General features: G+C 32.3%; 2 protein-coding genes across 2 annotated transcripts; both read left to right on the forward strand.

The window, feature by feature from the left end:
• Nucleotides 1–17,060: 17,060 nt before the first annotated feature.
• LOC105833973 (odorant receptor Or1) lies at nucleotides 17,061–18,051 on the forward strand. The gene is made up of 2 exons (XM_036284168.1): nucleotides 17,061–17,540; nucleotides 17,634–18,051. Exons 1-2 carry the CDS (start codon nucleotides 17,239–17,241, stop codon nucleotides 17,845–17,847), a joined length of 516 nt encoding a protein of 171 aa, XP_036140061.1. The 5' UTR covers nucleotides 17,061–17,238; the 3' UTR covers nucleotides 17,848–18,051.
• Nucleotides 18,052–19,029: 978 nt separating this feature from the next.
• Nucleotides 19,030–24,039, forward strand: LOC118644659. Its single transcript, XM_036283650.1, has 2 exons — nucleotides 19,030–23,085; nucleotides 23,551–24,039. The coding sequence occupies exons 1-2, from the start codon at nucleotides 22,703–22,705 to the stop codon at nucleotides 23,921–23,923; spliced, it is 756 nt and encodes a 251-aa protein (XP_036139543.1). The 5' UTR covers nucleotides 19,030–22,702; the 3' UTR covers nucleotides 23,924–24,039.
• Nucleotides 24,040–24,058: the final 19 nt, after the last annotated feature.

Consider the following 24,058-nt stretch of genomic DNA (forward strand, 5'->3'; position numbering starts at 1 on the left):
AGAAAGAGAGAGAGAGAGGGGGAGAGAGAGCATTCGAATTCATCTACTAACCAGTTCGCTTCAAAGGGTGGCTTTACTCGTTCGCTCGGCCCTTTCTCTCACCGTTCTACCATCCTTTCCTCTCTCTTCCTCCCCTTCTCCGCCTGCTCCTTTTACTCCGCTTCCCCCTCAACTTTACCCTTTCGAGAGCGAATTCAATCCGCTTCAAAGACACCGTACAATCATCCGCCTTCTGGTATCCGACGTTCCACCTCGAGATTTTCCACTGCTTCCTCTCTTCCACTCCCTCCCGCGCTCTCCGCCACCCCGTGAAAGAACCGGCCATTGTAGCCGCAACATTTCCAACCCGTTCGTCGAATGTTTCTAACTACACGTGGATGATCTTGCACAGACGCACACAATATATGTACATCCGTAATACAATGTAATTATTTTCTGATATGGTGAGATAGGCTGTAAGATTGTAAGAAATATTGTTTGCGAAAACAAGCATAAATATTACATCATTCAAATTTGGAATTGTAATTAAAATTTTTTTTCAAATATTAAAATGTTATTTTGCTACTTGAACGATTTGTAAATTTCTTAATTAAAATTTGAAACATTTATGACTTTTATTTCATTATTCATACAAGTATTTTAATGCAGAAAGCAAATCGACATTATTTATTTAACATATAAAAACTGTGATTTTATCTTAAATGAATTATCTTTAAAGAAAACTGTGAGCTTTGAGCTAATTTCATTAGTTTTGGCAATAGAAGTAAGACTAATCGAAAATAAAATAAAACGGGGATGAAACGTATTCGCGTGCAGATTCGCGGTGTCTTTCATCGGCACTCATTAGGCGGAGAGCGAGCGGGCGAATCCTGTGGTAAACGTGCTTTATCTGTCGACGGAGCACAACGAGGACCCCCGCCCTCCTTCCGAGGCCTTTATTGGGGCATAATTCCGCTTAACACACAGCGCAATAGTTATTGCGGACGGGACTTTCAGGGGTGGAGGGGATAAAAGATCTTTAAGCCGCCGTTTCCGCCATGTGCTCTCCTTTCCCCTCCTCCTTCATACATCGTTCTATTGTAGAACAAACATTGCTAGTCGCCGTGTCGCTAATAAACCCGGCTTCGGGGGACGTGATTTACACCGCCGTTGTCGCTGCGAGAGAGAGAGAGAGAGAGAGAGAGAGAGAGAGAGAGAAAGACCGAGAAAGGGGGTTGAGGGAAAAAGAGAAGATTGCGCACGGTTTACACGCGCGTGTATATTTACGATCAGCTCCGACTACCGCCATGTATGCACGTCCGTATGTACGTATGTCATATGTAGATACGCAGATATGCCTCGCGGTTGCGCGCGCGGAGAGAGCGGCTCGAAAAAGTGCTGCGCAGCCGCTATTTGTTTTTCGGTTCACTCGAGCCGCCGGTTATGATCATCGGCGCGATGTAATTATCCGCGCGTTAGCTTTGAGCTTGTGTACCGGGTTCCATCCTGCACAGATGATAAAGATCGTCTGTGATATCGCGCGCAAGTTTGCAATGTGAGTACGAGATACGATCAACGGTTCTCTTAGTTGATTATTTAGATAATCTAATAGTATATAATTTAATTTTTTGCTTATACATGTACGAAAGTAGTCCTTTTTGTGGCTTTCTACCAGCCGCAAAGTCGTTAATTGTACACAAACACTTTTTTCGCACAAGTAACTCATTCCTCCACTAATCAAGTCGTGCAGAAGTCATTTCCGCACGAATATTCTCTCAAATTCCGCATGTTTAATTACTTTTTTATACCTTCCTCTTTATTCTGACACTAGCGTCGTATCACAGACACGTCACCTCGAGTTGACGTTCGTTGCTATCACGAACTTTATTCTAGTAATAATTTGTCAATTCACACTCAAAGACCACATTGCAGCGCGTAGGTAACAAAATATATTGTGTGTTACACGTCAGATCGGTTATTCCTCACTTGGAACACAAATATCTATTGTATGTTTCCAATCGAGGCAAGTTCTAATTGAAATATTTCAGTAGAAGCTTAATTTCAGATCTGATAAATCCTAAGTTTCGCACAATTTGCGTTATTTATTCATAAACGGAAGAAATATTGTAGTCGCCGACTACCCTTTCGTGACTATTATCTTCCTCACCTCTCGTTCACTTGGCAGCGCATCGTCTGATACGATTAATTGTTATTACACAGCGTTGGCGTGTGTCGTTACACGTGAATGTTAGAACGATGTTCTCGATGTTTCGTCGTTCCGCTTCCGGTCGCGTGGCCATCACGGGGGAAAAAAAAGAGGGTCAACTGTGAAGGGCCACCCTCATTAGGCACCGTATATCAGGACATTGGCGCGTGGCGGTGACGCGTAATTGCGCGTCCTCACCTGAAGCCAACCCGTGTGGCGTGTCACCCGTGTGTTACACATTCGTTACATGTCGGCCGCGCGTACTTACGCGAACGTGCTGGTGAACATTAATTGCATAGAACCGGCCGTCTAATTTATTTGCTTCTTCGTTGTCCCTCCTCCCAAACGTGTGTAAACCACCCTCGCGACGGAATCTTTTGAGTTCCCACGCGACACGAGCACCTCGGTCCTGTTTCATTTGCCCAGCACAAATATTTTGCTCGGTCGGCATCTCCCAGGTTACGCCGCGACGCCCTTATGAGAATACGCCGTGGAAAAAAAGAGTAAAAGCCACCGAGGGGGTGGAAGCGCGAAAGCTCCGGATTGTTGGCCCGTGCGGTAAATGTAATTTTCCATTTTCTCTTTCTCGCTCGATCAAATTATGAATTTCATAATATTAATTTGTAATGTATAAATTATGATAGTTTATAAATGAAATATTATATATCATTTAAATAGAAAGCAAAAATTGAAATAGAGATACATCTCACTCACAATGACTTAATAACTATAAGTGCCTATAACGATAAGCGTTAACAAAATTTTCCTTCTAACAGGAAACACATTTTTTTTTACCTAGCTATATCCTTAATGTCTTTCGCGATGTCTATATATTGAGTGCCGCAAACTACGGTCTCATAGTTATCGTCGTCGTTCTGGCAAATGCCAGGAGTCTTTTTCCTGGAAAATTTGCCAACTTTATCGGCCGATACATTATTCACAATCCCATCCCCAAACACTACAATTAACCAGAGTATCTTTGCGGAGTAACGATGACGGAGGGGCACTGGGGGAGGGTCGGACTGGTTACAAGCGGAAAAACGACGAGCGGAAAGTGGAGCTCGCTCGCTCGCCGGTGTCTCGCTTTAAATCGACACGCGGATGTCTATGTATCTAACGCGAACAACTATGTATATTTGCCAGACATAAACGGAATGGCACAGTGGAGGCACCATGGGGTTGCTGCGCCGGGTATCTATGCCGCGCCACTACCCTGTAATAATAGGCACTCAAATATTTCCCGATTAAATATTTGATCTCGTTTTTATGCCATTTATTAAAAGCCACAAGTGAAAACGCGAGTGCGCGCGCGGGCGCGATTGAAATTCGCAACTGTGACAATTCTTTTTTCGTTAAATGATATCTGGCTGTTGGAATTTAGATCGGCGCCGTCATTGGCATAACGTTTAGGGGGTGTCTAGAGATTTAATATCAAATAATTTTATTCTTCATTTCGTCACGATTCCATCCTGCGCATTGCGTCTCCCGATATTTCATCGTAATCACTGTAAAGCGTAGAACGTATGCGCTCGGAACGGTGAATCGAACGTGAAAAATTATATATATGCACGATTAATACGTAGTCAAATTCTATTTGCCGAACTTTAAAAACTGCCGCTGGTAGAGGACGCGATTGGCATCTCCCGTCAGCGTAATTTCTTTTGCGACAAAGTCAAACGTTTCTATCGTGTCTCTCATCTCTCTTTTTACCCTCACTTTCTTCCTCTGCGCCCCGCCTCGTCCGTTTCTCTTTACAGCTTTTTGCCGTCGACGGCGTATACCGTCCAATATCAACATTTTCATCATCGATGCGCATTTTGCATATATCCCGATAATTTGTGATTAATAAAAATTACGATCGGTTAACCGTCGTTTTTTTTTTCTCTCTCCTTTTCTTCCGTGCTATTCCGCGTGCGGAGATTCTTTATGGTCAGAGTCAGTCAATATATTCGGGACGACGAGGAAGGGAATGCGGGATTCTTCGAGAGCAGAGGGGCGGCAGAGAGGGTGCAAAACGTTCGCAAGGGGAACGGACGGGCGAAGGGAATAGAAAGTGGCGGCTAGAGACACGAAGGTGGAGAAGTAGGAAGAACAGGAGAGAGAGATGGGTTGTACGATCGAGGGGGAGTGGCGCAAACATTTGCCTGCCGCCCGGTAAATTAAAAGCACACAGAGAGGAGAGAGAATAGAAACGAGAGAGGAGAGTGAGTAAGTGAATGAACGGGCGAGCGAGGAACGGATCGTAGGTGGCCATCGTTTTCTCTGTCCTCCCTCCTTCCCATCCCTGCTCCACCCAACATCCTCTCTTTCCTTTCTCTTTCTCTCTCTCTCTCTCTCTCTCTCTCTCTCTCGCTCCCTTCGTCCGTGTCATTCGCTCTTCTCTTTGCCCAAAAAGGTCTACGTGAATGAAGAGACTCGCTTCCTACGCGGATACTTTCCTTTCTCTCCAAACCAAAGCGTGAGCGCGCGGTTGTTTTCGGAAACCGAGTTTGTACCTTCGCCGAAGAATCCTTCCGTGTTATTATAATTTTTACATTAATAGCGAGACATGACAATCGTTGACAAGCAGTAGTATAAACAAGGTAGCGTCACTTAACACGTCGTAAATTTCTGCAGGTATTTCTGGACAAGATAAAAATAAAAGGCTAATGAGTGCGAATTAATTGAAGAGCGTACACAAAAATACAATACACGGAAAGAATTTTCTCTTAAAATTTTACTAAAAGTATAGTAAATTTTACTAAAAAGTATAGTAAAATTCCTCAAAGTCACACATTGTCCCACAATTAGCAGATTTTGAGGGGAAATTCTCTCCGTGTAATGCGATATTTTTGTTAATATAAATTTTTAAGTGATTTGAAGGATATCTTTGATAATTATGATTATTCACTCATTTTTCCCATTTATATTCTACGGAATTGTATTATTCTAACGGTACATGACGATTGCATTCGTAACAATGCAAACTTTCGTATTCTTTCAGCGACGTTCAGTTCTTGCCACTCAGCAGCAGCGTGCAAACACCTTCGATCATTATCCCGTTCATCGCGGCGCGTTAGTATGCTGACAAACTGTCATGATCGGGTCGGAATCGAGTTCTCCGTGTTCTTATCGCGCATCGTTACCCACCTCGTTCCACTTTGTCTCTCAATCGGGCCCTTTTATGATTCGTTTGGCTGGCGTCCTCCTGCACCTCCCGTCAAACGTTCCTCCCTCGGCTATGCATGTCGTTTGCGGCGCGCATAGGGATAGAACAGGATGGTAGCGCGAGCCTCTCTGTGTTGACAGGCAAATATTTGTCACGGCATACACCACCACCGTCAACCACCTCCGCCGCCGCCGTCGCCGATGGCTCCGTCTTCGTCTCGTCAACGCGTCCATCGCATTTGCCAACCCTTTTCCGCTCGTCCCGCCTCAAGTCGCGTTTTCGCGCGACGAACCTGAGGACGTTACGCTTTGAAAGACGCGCTGAAAATTCCCCGGTAATGCAATGATGACGTTCCGCTTCGAGAACCCTGCCTTCGTCCTCAGCCCCTTCGTACAGTCGGGTCGCACCACGTATTTCAGAACTTGCATATCTCGGGACCTACATACTTTGAGACTTCCAAAAGGAAAAGGAAGCTCCATAAAATGAGTCCTTTGCTGAAAACGTTGATAATAAAAGTATAAAGATGTTTTATACTATTTTTTCATTTAATTTTTTAAACATTGAAAAATTAGATATTTATTATTCACAGAAATAAAATCTTTATATACAAATAAAAGTTTAATTATAAGATTAATATCTTTAGTGTCTATTTTTATACAGAAAATTATTTGCAAATCTGAAATATGTCGAAGCAATTTAAAAATGATGTCTATTCGCACGAGACGTGTAGCATAATGAATATTGAGTATACGGAACCTTCCTCACAATGAAATACAATGAATAAGGTCAGAGTGACCAGGCGTAACCACTTTAAGCAGAAGGTTAAGCATCATTTTAAGTTTCCAGGTGCGCTCGTATGCTTACATCTACCTATACTTGAAGTAAGAAAGACTGGCGCCACTTGTGTAAATTCCGTCGCATTATAAGATATTTTTTGTCGAAAAATATTTTTATGATAAGTCAGTATGTAAAGATAATAACGGTTTAAATTTTCACGTTACAAAGAATATCTAAACATGAAAAATTACTTTGTGTATTTTTACTTTTGCAAAAAATTTTATAACAAAAACTTAAAGAATATGAAAAGAGAGAGGCTAGGCAGACAAAGAGATCCAATTTTCGTATGTATTTAGTAATGTTTTAGAAGTGTAATTATGTTTTTATTAGAAAACTTTTTCTAACGGTTTTTACAAAGAATTTCTCCGTCTTATGTGACTATTATAAAAAAATGATGAAGATTTTAATATAAGATCGTTATATGTACTATTCTATTATTTTATTTAATTTTATCTAATATTTCGCAGAATGTTGTATGATTTACAAAGTATTTTAGGACAACATGTACAACGTTGATCGAGATGAGAAATCGAGTGTTTGAGATCCATTATGATACTCCCGCGCAGCCGATAACAATATTGTGACAACGTGAAGCATGTTTGACGAAAGGGTAAGCAATCGAATTAAGAACCAACAGAATGACTTTTCGATAATCGCCTATTGAAGTCTCTTTTTGTTTCTTCTTTTCTCTATAATTATATATAAATAACTAATTATTTAATGAAACAAAGAAATTGCAAATCTTAATAGAGCTGACAGCTAAAACAGCTAACATTGTGAACGAGCACTGTATAATTTAATGATTTTATTTTTAATAAAATGTAAGAATAAAGTATTTTCTTAAGTAAATTTTTATTAGAATTGTATGTGTATAGTGCATAAAATAAACATTAACATATTAAATTAACAAAATTACTTTGTTTATTATGTGAACATATTTATGTGATGTTTAATGTCGGAATCAAGTTATCAATTCAGAATCTGATCTAATTTTTCATGGCACACACATCTCACACAGATCTTCGAGATTCGGAAACTGAATTCGGTTTGATCGGTCGGCGACGTTCGACGGCGCTTTATCATTCGATTAGCGACCGTGTGACGGAAAGTGGGGTAGAAAAAAGAGAATTCTACGGGTGGGAACGAAATGCAATTGAGTCTTTGTTGCGCTTTTGACCCCGAAGTCGACTAAACCGGCTAGTGTCTGCCGGTGTTTGTCCCGCGCAAACTTTGTTTTTGCAAATAGAACCACGTGTTCCTCCGTTCACCCTCTATCCCTCCCTGCTCTCTGTGCACTTCTACCCCTCTTCGCTTCGTTCTCTGTGTCTCTCTTCTCTCTTTTCTCTCTCTCTCTCTCTCTCTTTCCTTCTTCTCTTTCTCCCTCTCTCTCTCTCTCTCTCTTCTTCCCTTTCACATCCTCCATCTCTGAATCCACACCCCTTTGCGCACACATGCGACAGGTGCCCGACTGGTAAACTATAACAAAAAAGCAAGCTCATTCAGACGATTTGCGCACGATTGGCTTCGCTGTTTGATTAAGGAGTTTATCCGGCATCGGAATCCACGGCGATTTCGCCGCCTCGATGTTCGTTCTCGTTCCCGGGCTATTCTCGCGTGCGAAGCGGCTAATAAAATTCTCTCCTAATGTACACAGTGCTGACTATTAATTTATGAATGTTTATAAAGGATCAAGTTGTCGGTAAAAAGATATCACTGTAACTAGCGCGATCGATCTTTGCATACCCAAAATTGCGGTAACGTTATTAGTGCACGTGTTTGCGGTAAAATTGCAAATGCAATAAAACTTACTTTCTAAATAATTATAAAACGATAAAGCATTAAGATAATCAGTACGATTCAATAAAATTTAATAGATATGACAAAATTTTGAGTTTACCGGAAGTGTTGTGTATTTTTCGAACAAACGGATATTTTGTTCCCTCAAAATTCATTGTGAGCAACGTGTCCGATCAGACCGAGACGCTACATTCGAAACATGTGTGGCACATACTAATTGAAGGGCCGGTCAGAAGCAACACGGTAGCGAGCCAGGCGATTAACACTTCCCGAAGACCACACGCATTTCGGGTTCCACGTATTAGAAAGCCGTTTTTGTTTGAGAGGAAGAGTTGGAATTCGAGTGTACAAATTGAATGAAACATGATATACGGTATATTATTAGATAATCATTTATTAATGAGATCATGTGCGCACGGAACGCGACACAAATGATGTAACGATGATATACAGCTAAAGTAATATATTCAAAGTTTTATTTTTTTTAAGTCACAGCTCACAGACGTATGACTTTGTCATTAATTTTTTATTTCAAAAATTTTGAAAAACTATTTTGTTCGAGAATTTCTTGAATTAAATTACAACCTCGGCTGTAAGGTCCCTTCGTTTACTGCCCACGCGAATTTATAAACTTCGGTTAGTATTGTTATTTGTACAAACTATACACACCTCGCGAGCGCGCAAAAGAATCATGCCGAGGATGGCAACGACAGGGAAGATGTGAAAAAGCGACGACTTTCGGAAGTTCATGAAAGTTCGTTTACACAACTCTTTCCCTCGCTGCAATGCATTATGCTCTCGAGACGTAGTGACCTGAAATCTTCGACCTCTGCCGCTCTTCTCGAAGGAACAGCAACGCGTCTCGTTATTCAGGTGTGCTGTCTGTGGGTTTGCGTTATACAACGTGTTTCAAAAATCGTGTATAGAGAACGGCGGGATTTTCTACGTTCCCGAAGATTTCAGAAAGCGTTTCTGTTCCTCGGCGAAAATATCGCTTTCGACGCACTAAAAGATTTGTACTTATTTATCGACTATCGTAGCAATTGCCCGAATTTAGCATGAATTTAATGTTCCGTAATTATCATTATTATGACAATATATCTATAATAATAGCATCTATAATAATAATAATAATAATAACAATAATATTGAAACTTAGACGCAGAATATTTAAAATATACTAAGATACTAGATTGCATACAAAGAAAGAAACTGTATATTTCAATGTCGAAAGTTTTTGAAATATAAGTAAAAATTTCTTTAAAAATTATATCAAACTAATGTGAGGTACGTAAATAGAAAAGCTTATGCAATTTAATTATAACTTAGATATAAGAAAACCAATTTACACATTTACTTTTTTTACCACTGTACTATAATATTTATTTTTTTAAAGAACTTATTTCCAAATAATTTTAGCGTGCTTGCTCATTGTCTGTTTTATCATGAATTGTATTGTAAATAGAATCTTTGCCTAAAAAGTAGGTAAAAGAAGCAAACTTTGTTCGTGAAATTCGTGTTGCTATATATTCGGTCGTTTTCCAATTTCGCGAAAACGCGAAAAGAGAAAATGCTGTTTGAGAGTTCGATTTGACTGTGATACGAAACTTGCATCTCGAGACTGGTGTCATTTTCTACCCGGTATGCTGTCCGGCCGACTACTTCTTCTGATGGAGTGCTTCGTCCGCGCGCGCAATCCCGAAGTGCACTCGAGGCCGAGTCGAGAGAGACCTCTCTACATGGGTGGTCCATTCTTCTTACGCATGCATTATATAAGTCTTGTAAAGTTCACACTAAGGACAACAGAAGCCGGCCAGACGATAGGATTTTCGTTAATTGTACCCGGTGACCGACCCGGGAAGAATGCGGGAATGAGTTCGATCCAGAAATGTAGTAAAAATTGAGGTCTTGTTGCTCCGTTTTGCATACTGCGTCTGTGATACATCAAATGTCACATACGATGTATTTAATGAAGAAGGAAAATGATTAAAGAATTGTTTTGCTTTGAAATAAATTGCTATAATTATATTTAAAAAAATCTAAATTGCAAATATAAGAAATTGTTTCAAGAAAATATGATTAATTTCCTTTAACAATAAAATAAAAATTAATACTTTTGGAACACTCTATATATAGCGCATTTGGACGAATATAGAATCCGTTAGTTGTGATCGTAACTGATGCTCTAAAGCATGATTTGAAAATATAAAACATATATATGTTCAAGAATCGATTATTGTGCAGGTTTGTCACGTTGCTACTGATAAGGTAAGGTTTTCATCTTTTCACGTTGAGGTCATTATAATTACATACATACACATATATTTTACAAATCTGTTTCTCCTTCTTTTCCATAATTTTTGCGAAAAAAAAAGTTAAAAAAGATACGTTAACCGCGACAATTTATAATAAGATCAACACTTATAATTAATCTTTCTTAAATTTTATTTTAAATTTTATTTATATACAAGCTGTTGACAGTTTATTTTATTTCGTAAATTGACATTTTTAGAAAAAAACATTTATTATGTATATAAAATTTAATTTATAAAGAAAAAAATAAGTTTAAAAATTACCTGAAGAATTATAATATCTCAAATTTTCTCATATTATGCTACAAAAATAAAAAAAGATTACATTTATGTAATATTTAGCTACATTTTAAAAAATTTATATTTTCCATAGTTTCTAATTTACTATGCGAAAATCTGTGACTAGAGGTGAAACAATTGATAAGTAGGATTAATCCTCTTTCAAGAGTAATCCAGAACAATATGGCCGATTCATCATGGTGTGTCCTGTTCACTTTCCTCTTCTGGACTTTGGACAATGTACACTTGGGACTAGAATATTATGAGAGAGTGGGGCGGTATTGCCTGTATTTTGCAGATAAGAACAGACCCTATATCGTAACGCTGACAACCCCGACCCTTTCGGTACGATCAGATTTGTCCCACTTCACCTTTCGCTTCGTCTTTGCCCTTCCGTTGGAACTTCACACGGCCACAGTCCATTCCTGTACAAATGTGAAATATGAAACTCTTATGTGATCGAAAATAAATCTTAATTTAATTATTAGATAATTTAGAATTTACCTTAGAAAATTTTAGGAATTGATTTTATTTTTAATTTTATATATGATGTATTTTGACATATAACATATATTCTATTATGATATATTTTGATTATTTAAACATTTTATACATATATATATATATATATATTATAGAATACATAAAATTATAAAAATAGAACTTTGATTTAAATCGTAAAACAAGATTTTATTTATAACATATTTGATTAATTCAAAATCCATAATTAATTTTGAAAAATGTGGCCATCATATATTGATTATTAATTTGCAAATAAGAGCAATTAATACTTTGATCAATAAATTGATATAAAAATTAATTTTTCTAAATATTTACCTAAAATTAAAAAATTTTAAATTAAAATAAAATATTTAATGTACAAATATCAGCTTATATGGATTGATTTTGATCAAAATTTGGATTTATTATAATTGTTTATAAACTAACAATTATTGTAATACATAAAATAGTATACAACACATGCAATGAATACTCCATCTCATTTATTAAACAGTAGAGCCATCTGGTTGATTTTATGAAGAATAGTTGATCATACAGCGTATAAATTTGTGCACCAAAGTTAACAATTAATGATAATTATAAAATAAAGGAATTTTTCTCAATTAATTAATATATTGCGAATATGTAGAAATTATATAATATATAAAAATTTAGTTTATAACAAGAAATGTCGATAAAACAGACGACTTTAGAATCCCCGTAAACGTACGTGTTCCAGACGACACAATTTTCAAAATCAGGACACAAGACGTCTCAAAGATGAATTTAAGATGTCTTTTAATCATCTTTTTAAAAAATGTCTAAAAGACGTTTTTTGCCCCGATTTTAGACATTGTGTGCTGTTTGAGGTGTGTCTATCTCTAATATGAGATAAATTATCGACTGCCACATATAAGGGAGTAAATCTTTGAAATCTCAAAAAATTGGAAACAAAAAATTATGTATTTTTATTTTAATATATTTTAAAAAAGATTGCATTAATTCGGAATAGTTATGACAAGTTTTTTGTAAATCGATTTGATGTGCAATAGATAATTTATCTCGTAAGGTAATAAAAAGCTATTAGTTTCTCAACCTACCTAATTCACTTATTGTGTTACAATAAAAGACTTATACATCAAAGACTCAAAATATCAGGGATATAATCAGATATCTTTGTGCTTACAATTTTAAATCAATTTTAAGATATCTTATTGTCAGATATTTATAAAATTCTGCAGGGTGTCATTATTTGATATTACGTATTGCTTGTAAAATTTTTATAAAACTGTAATACTGGTAGTACTAAATTGACCAGTAATTATTTTGAGTATTAAAAGTACTAATTGCAATGCTCTTAATACTTAAAATAAGTTTTAATTTTTGACCAATTTAATACTACATAGTATTACATTTTTATAAGGGCTATCTTAAATATGAGAATCAAAGATAAGAATAAACATAAAAATTAAATGTCACATTTGAGATAAAATTATCATGATTTTTTTTAGTATCTTGGAGATATCTCAGAAACATTCTTAAGATATCTTGACAGTACTATTATGCAATAGATCAATATTCTGACATATAGATAACTTTAAAATATCTAGGTGATATATTTTACTGTGGGTAAATAATGATTTTTCAATGAAATTTATCAATTACTTATTTTATTTAAATCTCAATGAGTAAATATTGTCATTACAATTTTTTGTAAAGCTAGATTTTCTTTAATTTTCTTCTTTTTTTATTTTTCCCGTCCAGTATGCCAATATTTCCAAGCAAGAAATGTTACAGAGAGTAATATTGTTAAGAAATATCAATTAACGCAGAAGCAGTCGTTAAAAAATTGTTGTTCTATATATTCATGTGTTCGCGGATATCTTAGAGAATACGGAGACTTTCTGGATCACTATTGTTAATAAATTATTTTTTTCTCGAAAATCATTTGTCTGAGATGTTGTTCTCGCACTTGTATATTTTGACATAAAACGCGTGAACAATCGTTAGAAATCTTTCATTTTATATATCAGTTTGCGTTGTACTTTGGAGTAAGCAGATTTCCCGAGCATCGCGCTGTTATTATTCCTATGTCATTGATTTCAGGAATTGTCCTCGTCTTTGTATATTTTAAGACAGAACTCAGAACACTCGTTAGAAATATTTGATCTTACATATTTGATAAAGGACGACGCAAAGATGCTTTCGAAATATTTTTAAGTACTATTATGAATATAATTACAACGGCAGACTTATACTAATAGATATCGAGAACCGTTATATGAGAGACGTTATCGGGCATATTGAATTTCAATTATTGTCACAATTAATCTCTATTATCTGTTAGCTATTAATTTGCTTTTTTTCGCATTTCCTATCCGCATGCATCGTTATACAATTTTTTGCGTGCAGGATAATGATGTATTGCATATATGACATTATAGCGTCGTTAGCCCTTATAAAAATGTAGTAGGCAGTATTATATTGGCCAGTAATTAATACTTATTGTAAAGTATTAAAAGCTGTTAATACTTTCAATACTCAAAATAATTACTGACTAATTTAATATTGTACTTTTGTAGTATTTTTGTAAGTGCTAACGACACTACAATGTCCAGTATTATATTATTTTTATAAAGGAGTATTATCGATCAACGCTAAGTATATAAAAAAACATTTTATGTGTTTGATTAACATTTGCCAACACTTGAATTTCATCGGACTATCGATGAAATGAGTTTTATTGCTAGTCGACAAATTCATTATGTTTGAACACTGACGAGCTAAAGACTATCAACCGTTGGCAAAGAGGGATATGAAAAATCGACGATTTGCCGACCGCAAGGTGAATGCAAAATTTCCATGTTTTCTAGTATATTTTTTCCTTATCGAATTCGAACATAACTCTTAAAATTATGCTAAGTAAAAGGAATAAAAAGTTGCTTAAGGGATATAAAGCTAGTTAAACTCTGGCTACACATTTTTATTGATACTAACGTGCTTTTATCAATTCCTATCAACTCCTATAACCAGCTATCAACTCCCTCTCTATCGAAGCCAGGATCAGAACGGGGACGTAGAGAGGAATCGGTTTCATTCTTTGTCTTTTTATTTTTTTACTTTTTTAAAAATTTTTACATTAATTTTATATTTTAAAAATTAGTTTTTGTTTTTATTATACTTTTTAAGGAATTTTTATGGATGAATGTTTTAATTAGTCTTTATTTTCTTCATCACTTTCTTCTATCGATAATCCGTTAGTTAAATAAGGCTTTGCAATCGCTAAGTATTATAAGTTAAATTTTTTAAGTACCACTTCTACTACATGCCTATACAATTTTTTACTTTAGTCACAATTCTGTCAGACCGATCACTTTCTTCTGTTTGATTTTTCAAAATATAATTTTTGAATAAAAGAATCTTAATTTTTTAAAATTTTAGTGTTTGATTTTTTAATTTTTAAAAGAAACATAGAAATTTTGCGCTTATCTCACGGTTGGGAAAATCGTCGATTTTTCACATCTCCCTTTTCGTCCTTATTCAAGGGGCGCCGAGGGCGCGAAGATAACTGAAGAGTGGTGACGTTATCGACTATGAATAGTGATTGTTAAATTAATATAAATATTTAAATAATACAATATTAAATTAATAACTTTTTAATATGTAAATGCTTTGTATAAACACGTATACATACTTATAAGGCTATAACTTAAAAAATATTACTGTAAACTTTATTACTATTTTTCTTGTACATACAGTTATCATCTCTGTGGATAATCAAACTTAGATGATAATATTAAAATTATAGTTTTTAATAAAAATCGAGTATTATTTCTAATTCGAGTATTACTTAATTCTAGATGTATATATATATATACGAAAATCAGGCTAATAATAAATAGTATTACATTATCAATGTCTTACTCTTAATCATTTAAATTTTAATAGAAACGTGAACTTGCGTGAGGCTGTCAGTCTTAACTATAATATAGTATCTCGTCGATGGTTTGAATTACTATATGTATTTTATTATAGATATAAATATATATAGTGTATTTTTAAATTTTATTTTTTGTACCTTGAACCAGTAATAGATGCGTTGTTAACGTTGTTATCCTTCGTCGATCACTTATCCATCTTCATGATTGATAATTCTTTTTTCGTTTTATAATTATAAAGTTGATAAGATAATTGATAATTATAACCTGCAAATGAAACAAAATTGTTAAAGAACTTTATTTAGCCATAATTTAATTTGCAAATCCATTATAAGATTATACGTAGTAAATATTGCATAATATTTTAATAAGTTTTAATTTACTTTTTACAAATTTAAAGTTATTATAAACTTGTTGATAATTAATTCAACACAATGCGTTTCATTTCATACTTTAATAGGTGCGGCGTATAATTATGTCATGCATTACACTTTGTGTTTGATACTTTATGTGTCATACGTTTTAATAAACATTTTTGCATTTTAACATATACGATTTTAACTGTAAACAGAAAATTTCTTTTTAAATAATTTTTAAAATAATGTATAAATGTAAATGAAGACTATGGGAGCTTTCCAGCAAGTGACACAAATTGACACAGCAGTATTTCTGTCTTTGTTTGATATTCAGTGAGAGACAAGGACTGCTGTGGAAATTACTGCTGTGTCAATTTGTGTCTTTTGCTGGAAAAAAAAATGTTTTTAAACTGTGTATTTCTTCCAACTATGTTTTAACAAAAGCAACTGATTCGCCAATTCAATCAATAAACGTTGAGATAAAACGTTCAACCGTACTTTGTGAAAGCAATAAATTAAATATGATTTAAGCTACATCAAGATTTCATGTGGCTAAGCCATAATTGATAGCTTGCTGATATTGTACTGTATGTGATAGAAAGCTACAGTTTTACATAAAAGAGATAGTACACGACTTCATGTATAAGATATGCATTTTAAAACTGATGTCTATGTGAAAACATTGTGAAAACATTTGGCGTGGGAATGTAAAATTACAAGTTCTACGTTACGATAATAACATAGTTATTGAATGCATAGACAGAAATTGCAGATGAAAAATTAAATTATGAACCTATAGACTCTTTTATCATTGTTAAATCTTCTTTTCGTCGTGTTGCAAGGAACGTCATATAAAAGAATATTTGTTATATTATTGCAGTGTTTAATATGTGTATTTTTTAACGAGTAAGGGGCGCTGAATTGAAAACAATTACTGTTTTTTATTTTATTTTTAATCAGTTTCTTTTTAACAAAAATCTAGTTACACATAATTACTTAATATAAACATATAATTTATGAAGCACTAATTTTTTATTTGTAAATTATAATAAATGTTAAAGTAAAATAATTAGTTTTTCTACAATACAAAAGTCACATTTATAAAAAAAACAAAAATTATAAAATTTAAATAATACAAAACACATTATTTTGTATAATAAAATTTTGTATTACAACGTTACGGGAAACAATAAATAAAAAAGAAATGAGCATTTTGATATTTACGTTTCAAATTCTTACTATTTGTGGGTGTTGGCCACCGAATTCATGGACGTCGCGATATAAACGTATCATATATGATGTATATACAATTATCATAGTTTTGTTAATACATACATTTACATTGTCACAACTAATGGATTTAATTCTGACTGTGGATAATGCCGATGACTTCGCTGAGAATTTTTATGTGACTCTGGCCAATTTTGTAGCATGTTGTAAAATGTTTAGTTTATTGAGAAATCGTAACAACATTGCGATGCTGATTGACATTCTGATGAAGAAGCCATGCAAGCCTACTGAACACGATGAAATAGAGGTTCGAAAAAAGTTCGACAAACTCGTACAGCAAGTATCATAAAATAATTATCTAGTAATTATAAAAAGTAATAATTACATAATGTAAAGAATTGAACTTTATCATTATATTACAAATATTATAAAAAGATAGAAACATTTATATTGTCCACACAATATATGTTATATTAGGTGCGATATAGTGGATAAATATTTTCTTTTTAAAAAAAGTTTATTCGGATATTAATTTTACATGACGTTAAATTCAAGTATTGCGATTGAATGGTAAGGTGTCTGATGAAATATTAAGAGAAACTCAAAAATTATACTTTACAGAACAAATACGCTTTGTTATGCAATTTTGATCGAAATGACATGTGCATTTGCATTAGCAACATCTGTGTTTAAAGACTACAGGAAACATAGATTAGCTTTTCGAGCGTGGTTACCATTCAACTATACTTCTCCGGCGTTATTTCGAATCGCTTATGTTCATCAATCGATAAGCTTAACAATGGGATCAATCCTTCATATCGCATGCGACAGCCTTATTTGCGGATTATTGATGCACGTTTGTTCTCAGCTGGAAATATTGGAGTGTCATTTGAAAAAGATTATAGACAAGCCATACTTTCTTCGTGAATGCGTCGTACAGCATGCATCCATTTTCCAGTTAGTTTTTTAAATTATTATTGTTTTATAAATATAATAACTTTTTAAAATTCACAATTTAATATTTAAAAGATGAAATTTGACTTATTTTAGATTTGCATTCATGGTGAATGAAAAGTTTAGATTAACAATTACCATCCAGTTCTTAGTGAGTATGCTAGTAGTGTGCTTCAATTTGTATCAACTGGTACAAACAAGTGCGTCAAGTGCGAAATTTATTCAAATAATATTATATATGTTTTGTATGCTGACACAAATCTCATTTTATTGCTGGTATGGAAATGAAGTTAAGTTAAAGGTGCGTTAAAATAAAGATATATTTTATACTTAATTTTTTATTTTTTTGTGTTTTTCTCTGTTTTATTTTATAATTACAATTAAAAAATTAATAAATAAAAACTTTTTGCATATATTTTTTAATATAGAGTCGGCAACTGATCAGTGATGTGTTTCAAACGAAATGGTTTGGGTTGGATTATCACTTGCAAAAAAGTTTATTAATAATCATGACACGTTGTACAATACCTATCGAGTTTACCAGTGCCTACGTTATCTCTATGAATCTTGAATCGTTTGTCAGTGTCAGTATAAAAAGTTATTTTTGATCTAAAATTAATAATCGATTTTAAATTAGTAATCAAATTTATAAATAATTTTGTGTTTAATTGTATTTTAACATTCTTATTTCTTTATTATATCTAATAAATTATTTAAACTAGAATCTATAATTAAATTAAAATTAACTTTTTTAAACAACTTCATATCTTTTTATATTTATATTTTTTGTAATTTTATAAAGGTTATTTAAAAATAATTTATAAAATAAAAAATGATTTTTTATATGTTGTGTGTATTAGAAAAAATTAGTTCTTAATTTATAAATACAAAGCAATAACTTTATTTATTACAGTTGCTCAAGACATCGTATTCTGCTTACAATATACTTCAAAAAATGTGATAATGAAATTAGGTATATGAAAGTAGAAGAAAATTAATATTTATATTTTTTATTTATATAAAAATGTTAATTTTTATGAGATAAATGTGTAAGTAAAAATAAAGCATTAAGTTTAATTGTTGTGATCAACAATGTTTGTGTGTTAAGTAAGATTACTAGATAAAGAGATATTTCAAATGTGCAATACTTTCTTCTGTGGATATCACTTATAGGTAACATTTTTATTTTTTAAATTTACATTTAATTAGTCATTAGTATGATTATCTTAAGATACGTCTTAAGTTTATATATAAAAACTGTTAAAGTTTCCAAAAAATTAATAGTTTACGAGATATTTCATATATTATATTTTGGCATATTTTTCTACTTAAATTATATAACAACTTGTGAAATGTTTATTTTTTAAAACTTACAACTTATTTTTATATACGAAATTATAATTTTATGTATATAAAATAATAAGATAATTAACTGCTGTAAAAAAAACGAAATAGTTGCTTTTCTCAAATAAAGCATTTATTTCCGTTTTAAAGTTGAATAATTTTTTAAAATAATAATTATGTGTTTTTTTATTTTAATTGATTAACCACAGCCATGATTACACAAAGACTGCGGTTCACGTGACACTACAAACGCTTCAAAGCATTTTATTGACCAATCGGTACAAAAATTTTACGAATTGACCAATCAAAAAATGCTTCAAAGCAATTGTAGCGATAGCTTCAAGACCAAAATAAAGAATAGAACTGGATAGATCAAATTCTTTAAATTTCATCACTATGCAGGTAATATGCAGAAATATGTCTACTTGGATCTTTTTTTACAACTGTTATGAATAAGTAAATAAACATTATTGATAATTATCATCTTATTACAATTCTTTTATTATAATTATTATATAATTTAATAGGAAATGAGCTTTATGTTTTAATTATTTTTCTATTTTTTTTATTATCAAAATTGGAAAATTGCAGAAGATGATGAATCGGACTATTGACACGACCCGTTTATTATGAAAATGTGATACAGAAAAGGTGCTTGTTTTGTAAGTAACTACAAAGTGCTTATGAACATAACGAAAGCACACGTAGATCATATAAGTTATACGTGAAAGATTGCACATTGTGCAGTTTCTATATGCGTATTTGACTATTGACTAATGATGTCTCCAATAATTATTTTTGCACGTTTTTGCACATTAATAAATTATAAAGAGAGTATAATGTTTTAAGCAATTGAAAAAAAAACAATTGAGATTATTATAAACATTAAAAAATTTAATATTTGTAAAAAATGTATCAATGATAATGAAACATTAATGATTTACATAAGCAAAGAGTAACGGCAAGTATATGGAGTATGATTTAAGAAAATTAGGGATTAATGTGTAAATGTTTCTTTACTGACTGCTGCAAAGGAATCTAAATTCACAGTGATAATATATGCTGTGGTAATTTCAATAGGTGGCTTTGCTCGTTTCATAATTATTAATAAATTCTTCTCGACATCATTTTCCACGACTAGCCAGTTCATATGAAAGATGTTATCAGTTAATTGGAGACTCTATAAAATAATATGCATACACACAAAATCATATTTCTAACTTCTACTAGTCTATTTTATTGTATACCTTTACTTTGACTTTGTTTCCAAACCAACAATAAACAAATATTTGCACTAATATGCAGGATGTATACATAATTAACCAAATATTATCTGTAGTCAAAGTTGATATAGTCATAGAACTTATTTGATACAAATTGCAGTAAATTATTATTGCACTTGCTACAAATTGAAGTTCAATTATTTTTGTAAATACTACATTTATTATTTGTACAAACCTGCAATCAAAATTTTACTTGTAGAAAACAGTTATCCCTTAACATACATACTGAGGTGTGCGACAGAAGTACTTCAATACAATTCTTCCATCATAGTTTCGTCAAATAACACATAATAATAATGCTCAATTATACATAATCTTTCAGCGTTAAAATTATAACTTACTAAAAAATTTGATTATGATGGCGTATGCAGTAACCCACACTAAATTCTTTACATAGCATTTTCTTGAAACGATATTCTAATATTTCAATCTGACAACATATGTGCATTAAGAATTTACACATGAGATTATCTGTTGCAACGGTTACAATAACGCAATGCCATGCGCTTAACATTTGTCGAACAAATACAAAACAAAATCTTATATCAGATGAATAATCAAATGGTAACCATTCTCTAAATTTTAGCTTTTTGTACCTAAAGTCAGTCAGTATTGCAAACAAAGTGCCGCATAAACCCGATATTATCATTAACGTTGTGTATTGTTTCTGTTTTATCGGGGTGGTGAAATTACTCCTCACTCCGTGGTTTCGCGTCGGTATATGATAGTTTATTTGAGTTTATTAATACACCTCTTTTATATACACTTGTTCGCATTTGGGGGCGCGTTTGCTTCCCAATTAAATGTTTTGAAATAATCGGTTGAGTGCGTCGCCCTTATGGCCACGTGGTGACGGAGCCTGTGAAATCCGGATCACTTATACACAGGCACTGCGCGTTCTCGACTATCGTAAGCTGCACGTGGAGCTCACCGTACGATACTTTGGTGCTACCTGCTCGAATATTTCGACGGAATAGGACGATTGGCCCAACAGTCGCCCTTTATTACTTTTAAGAAGGGTTTCTAGAAAATTTTGGTATATTCTCGTGACCGGAACTTTCTTCTTTTTTGTGTTAAAATCAAATTTTTACGTTTGCTATTAGATAATATTTTAGCTCAATGTTTCAAATTTATTCATATTTTTTGGTCAAAATAATGAAAATTGTCAATATGGCAAGTAAAAACGTGGTCTGGAGTTTGATATATCCCAATGTGACTAGCATGGAATTTTTCGGAAGTGTGACGAATTAATAGTAATAATGTTTAAAGCATAATTTATTACTATTAATACGCTCTTCTATATTTTTGCTTTCTTAACTCCAATCTTACACCTGGGATAAAATAAACCTCACTGGTTTTTGACTTTAGTTTTAGACTTAGTTTTCTGTTTAGCTTCATGATTTTTTTTTTAATTGTAATTTAAAACTTAAATTATGTTAAAATAAATTTTAAATGTTATTTTTAGAAGTTTGGAAAATGTTAAAAAATTTGTTGAGCCAAAATGTTTGATAATATACGAGTAATTATTTATAAAAGTTGGGGTGTATTACATCCCTTGTGTGTAGAATACTGAATTATTTGATAGTGTGTAGGATTAGGGTTAATCAGGTTATAATATATTATGTTCGCTCTTGCAGATTTGCAAGAGGGACAACAGGATTAATAGAAGTATTAATTCTATTATTAATTTTAAACACAACATTTTTGTCATACTTATATATTTTATACTTACAAAAATGATTTAAACTATATGAAGTTATTGCTTCAACTATATTTTTTCTACAGCACTTTTACTTACAATATATGTTCATATTTTTCTACATTATTTTATATTATACACTGCACACACTTATACACATAGGATTGTGTTTATAATGTAACAGAATGTTAAAGCATTTGACTGGAATACAACTGATACGATACATCTCTAAATTTTATATTTTTTAATATAATTTAATAAAGAACATGTATTATAATTTTTATAATCATTCGTAATTTTCAAGAATTTCTGTTTCTTATTTTTCGATTTATATCTCTTAACAAATTCTTTTTCTTATGAAATATTATTATGTCGTGATATCATATGCAATATTAGATGTCTGTTTAATGATTGAATTGTGTTTGCATGAAAATATTATTACGCATAGAGCATATTCACAGTTTAAATAATAAAAGTCCTTGTGCATATGTAGAGGAAAGTTGAACATCGTATTATTACCTGAAGATTGCCAGAGACTATAGACATTTAAATGATCGTCAGTCTCTTAATATTTCGGTCTTCAATGTCTGCATCGTTATAAAGTTCTATCGCTATCAATTCTATCAGTACTAAACTACAGCTATGTTACAGTGTATCTATTTCTAACAATTATTTTGAAAAATAATATTGGACAAATAATTTTTCTGATAAATTAATTAATAATAAATAATTGCATAACTACAATCTTGAAGTTGTTGGAAATCAGAAACAAAGAATGCAACACGTTTGTTAAGTTACTTTTCAACATGAGAGATAATTCAAATTTTTGATGTGAAAAGATGGGTGGAATTAAAGTTAAAATGTGCTTACTAGGATTTACATTTAAAATTTTATCAAGTTGCGGTTGCTGGATACCGGATTCCTGCACATCTCCACAGAGACGTTTAATGTATCATGTATATACTATTTTTATACTTTTACTGATAAATACGTTTATGTTGTCGCAATTGCTGGATATAATTTTGATTGTCGACAATTCGGATGATTTCACGGATAATTTTTACATGCTGCTTGCCATGATTGTTTCTTGCTTCAAAATGTTTAGCTTATTAATAAATCGTAGTAATATTGCCATGCTAACAGACATTCTCATGAATAAACCATGTAGAGCGTGTAATCCGATTGAAGTTGAAATACAACAGAAATACGATAAGCTAATTGAGTAAGTATAAATTGCGGGATAATTATCTCTAAATTATATTTTACTTTTAATAATATTTAAGAATTTATATTCTTTTAAGAGAAAAATTAAGATGTATGAAATTTTATTAGAATTTGTAATAACTTTTGAATTTTTTATGTTAAAATTTTTTAATTAATTATTTAATTTTTTGAATAGTATTACTTTTCAAATTTGGTTAGAAATTATATAATATACTTTTTTGTTTACTATGTTATGTAACATACCATTCTTCTTTGAACAGAAAGTTGATATTAATATACATTGTTTCTTATTTATTATTCATGTATTAAAATTATGTATAATTAAAATAATTAAAATTTTGTGTTACTAATTTTCTAACTCTGTAATACACATAAATTTGATTAGTAATACAAATTAAATGAAATAAGTTTATTAATTTTTTAATTTGGAAAAGAGGAAGTTAATGTTAAAGAAGGTATGAGTAAAATGCATGCAGCCACTTTACAGGACAAACACTCTGTATTACATGATCCTGGTTGAATTATCATGTGCATTTACGGCAGTTGTATCATTGCTCACGGATTATAGGAACGAAAAATTAACATTCAGAGCGTGGCTGCCATTCGATTACTCCTCTTCGTCAACGCTTTTCCAGTTTACGTATTTTCATCAATTAATAAGTCTGACAGTTGGATCTGTCCTACATATAGCTTGTGACAGTCTTATTTGTGGATTATTATTGCATATATGCTGTCAACTAGAGATATTAAGTTGTCGTTTGAAAAATATCGTACATAATCCAAAAATACTTCGCGACTGCGTTATTCAACATAATCTTCTATTTAAGTTCGTTTAATAATTAATATCATAATAAAATTTATCTTCTTTTATAATTTTCTTATTTTGCATTATAGTTTTTTAATCTTTTACGTAAACATATAACAAATATTTTTTTGTCTAAAAAAGATATTTGTATTTAATATACTTTGTA

The sequence above is a fragment of the Monomorium pharaonis genome, chromosome 3, assembly GCF_013373865.1.
Source record: "Monomorium pharaonis isolate MP-MQ-018 chromosome 3, ASM1337386v2, whole genome shotgun sequence".
NCBI lineage: Eukaryota > Metazoa > Arthropoda > Insecta > Hymenoptera > Formicidae > Monomorium > Monomorium pharaonis.

What these genes read in the sequence shown, in the direction of transcription:
- LOC105833973 (XM_036284168.1), top strand. Translation starts at nt 17,239, where the DNA reads ATGACATGTGCATTTGCATTAGCAACATCTGTGTTTAAAGACTACAGG. An exon ending in CAGCATGCATCCATTTTCCA is followed by an intron (nt 17,541 to 17,633) that starts GTTAGTTTTTTA and finishes GACTTATTTTAG; the next exon opens with ATTTGCATTCATGGTGAATG.
- LOC118644659 (XM_036283650.1), top strand. Translation starts at nt 22,703, where the DNA reads ATGGGTGGAATTAAAGTTAAAATGTGCTTACTAGGATTTACATTTAAA. An exon ending in AAATACGATAAGCTAATTGA is followed by an intron (nt 23,086 to 23,550) that starts GTAAGTATAAAT and finishes GAAGGTATGAGT; the next exon opens with AAAATGCATGCAGCCACTTT.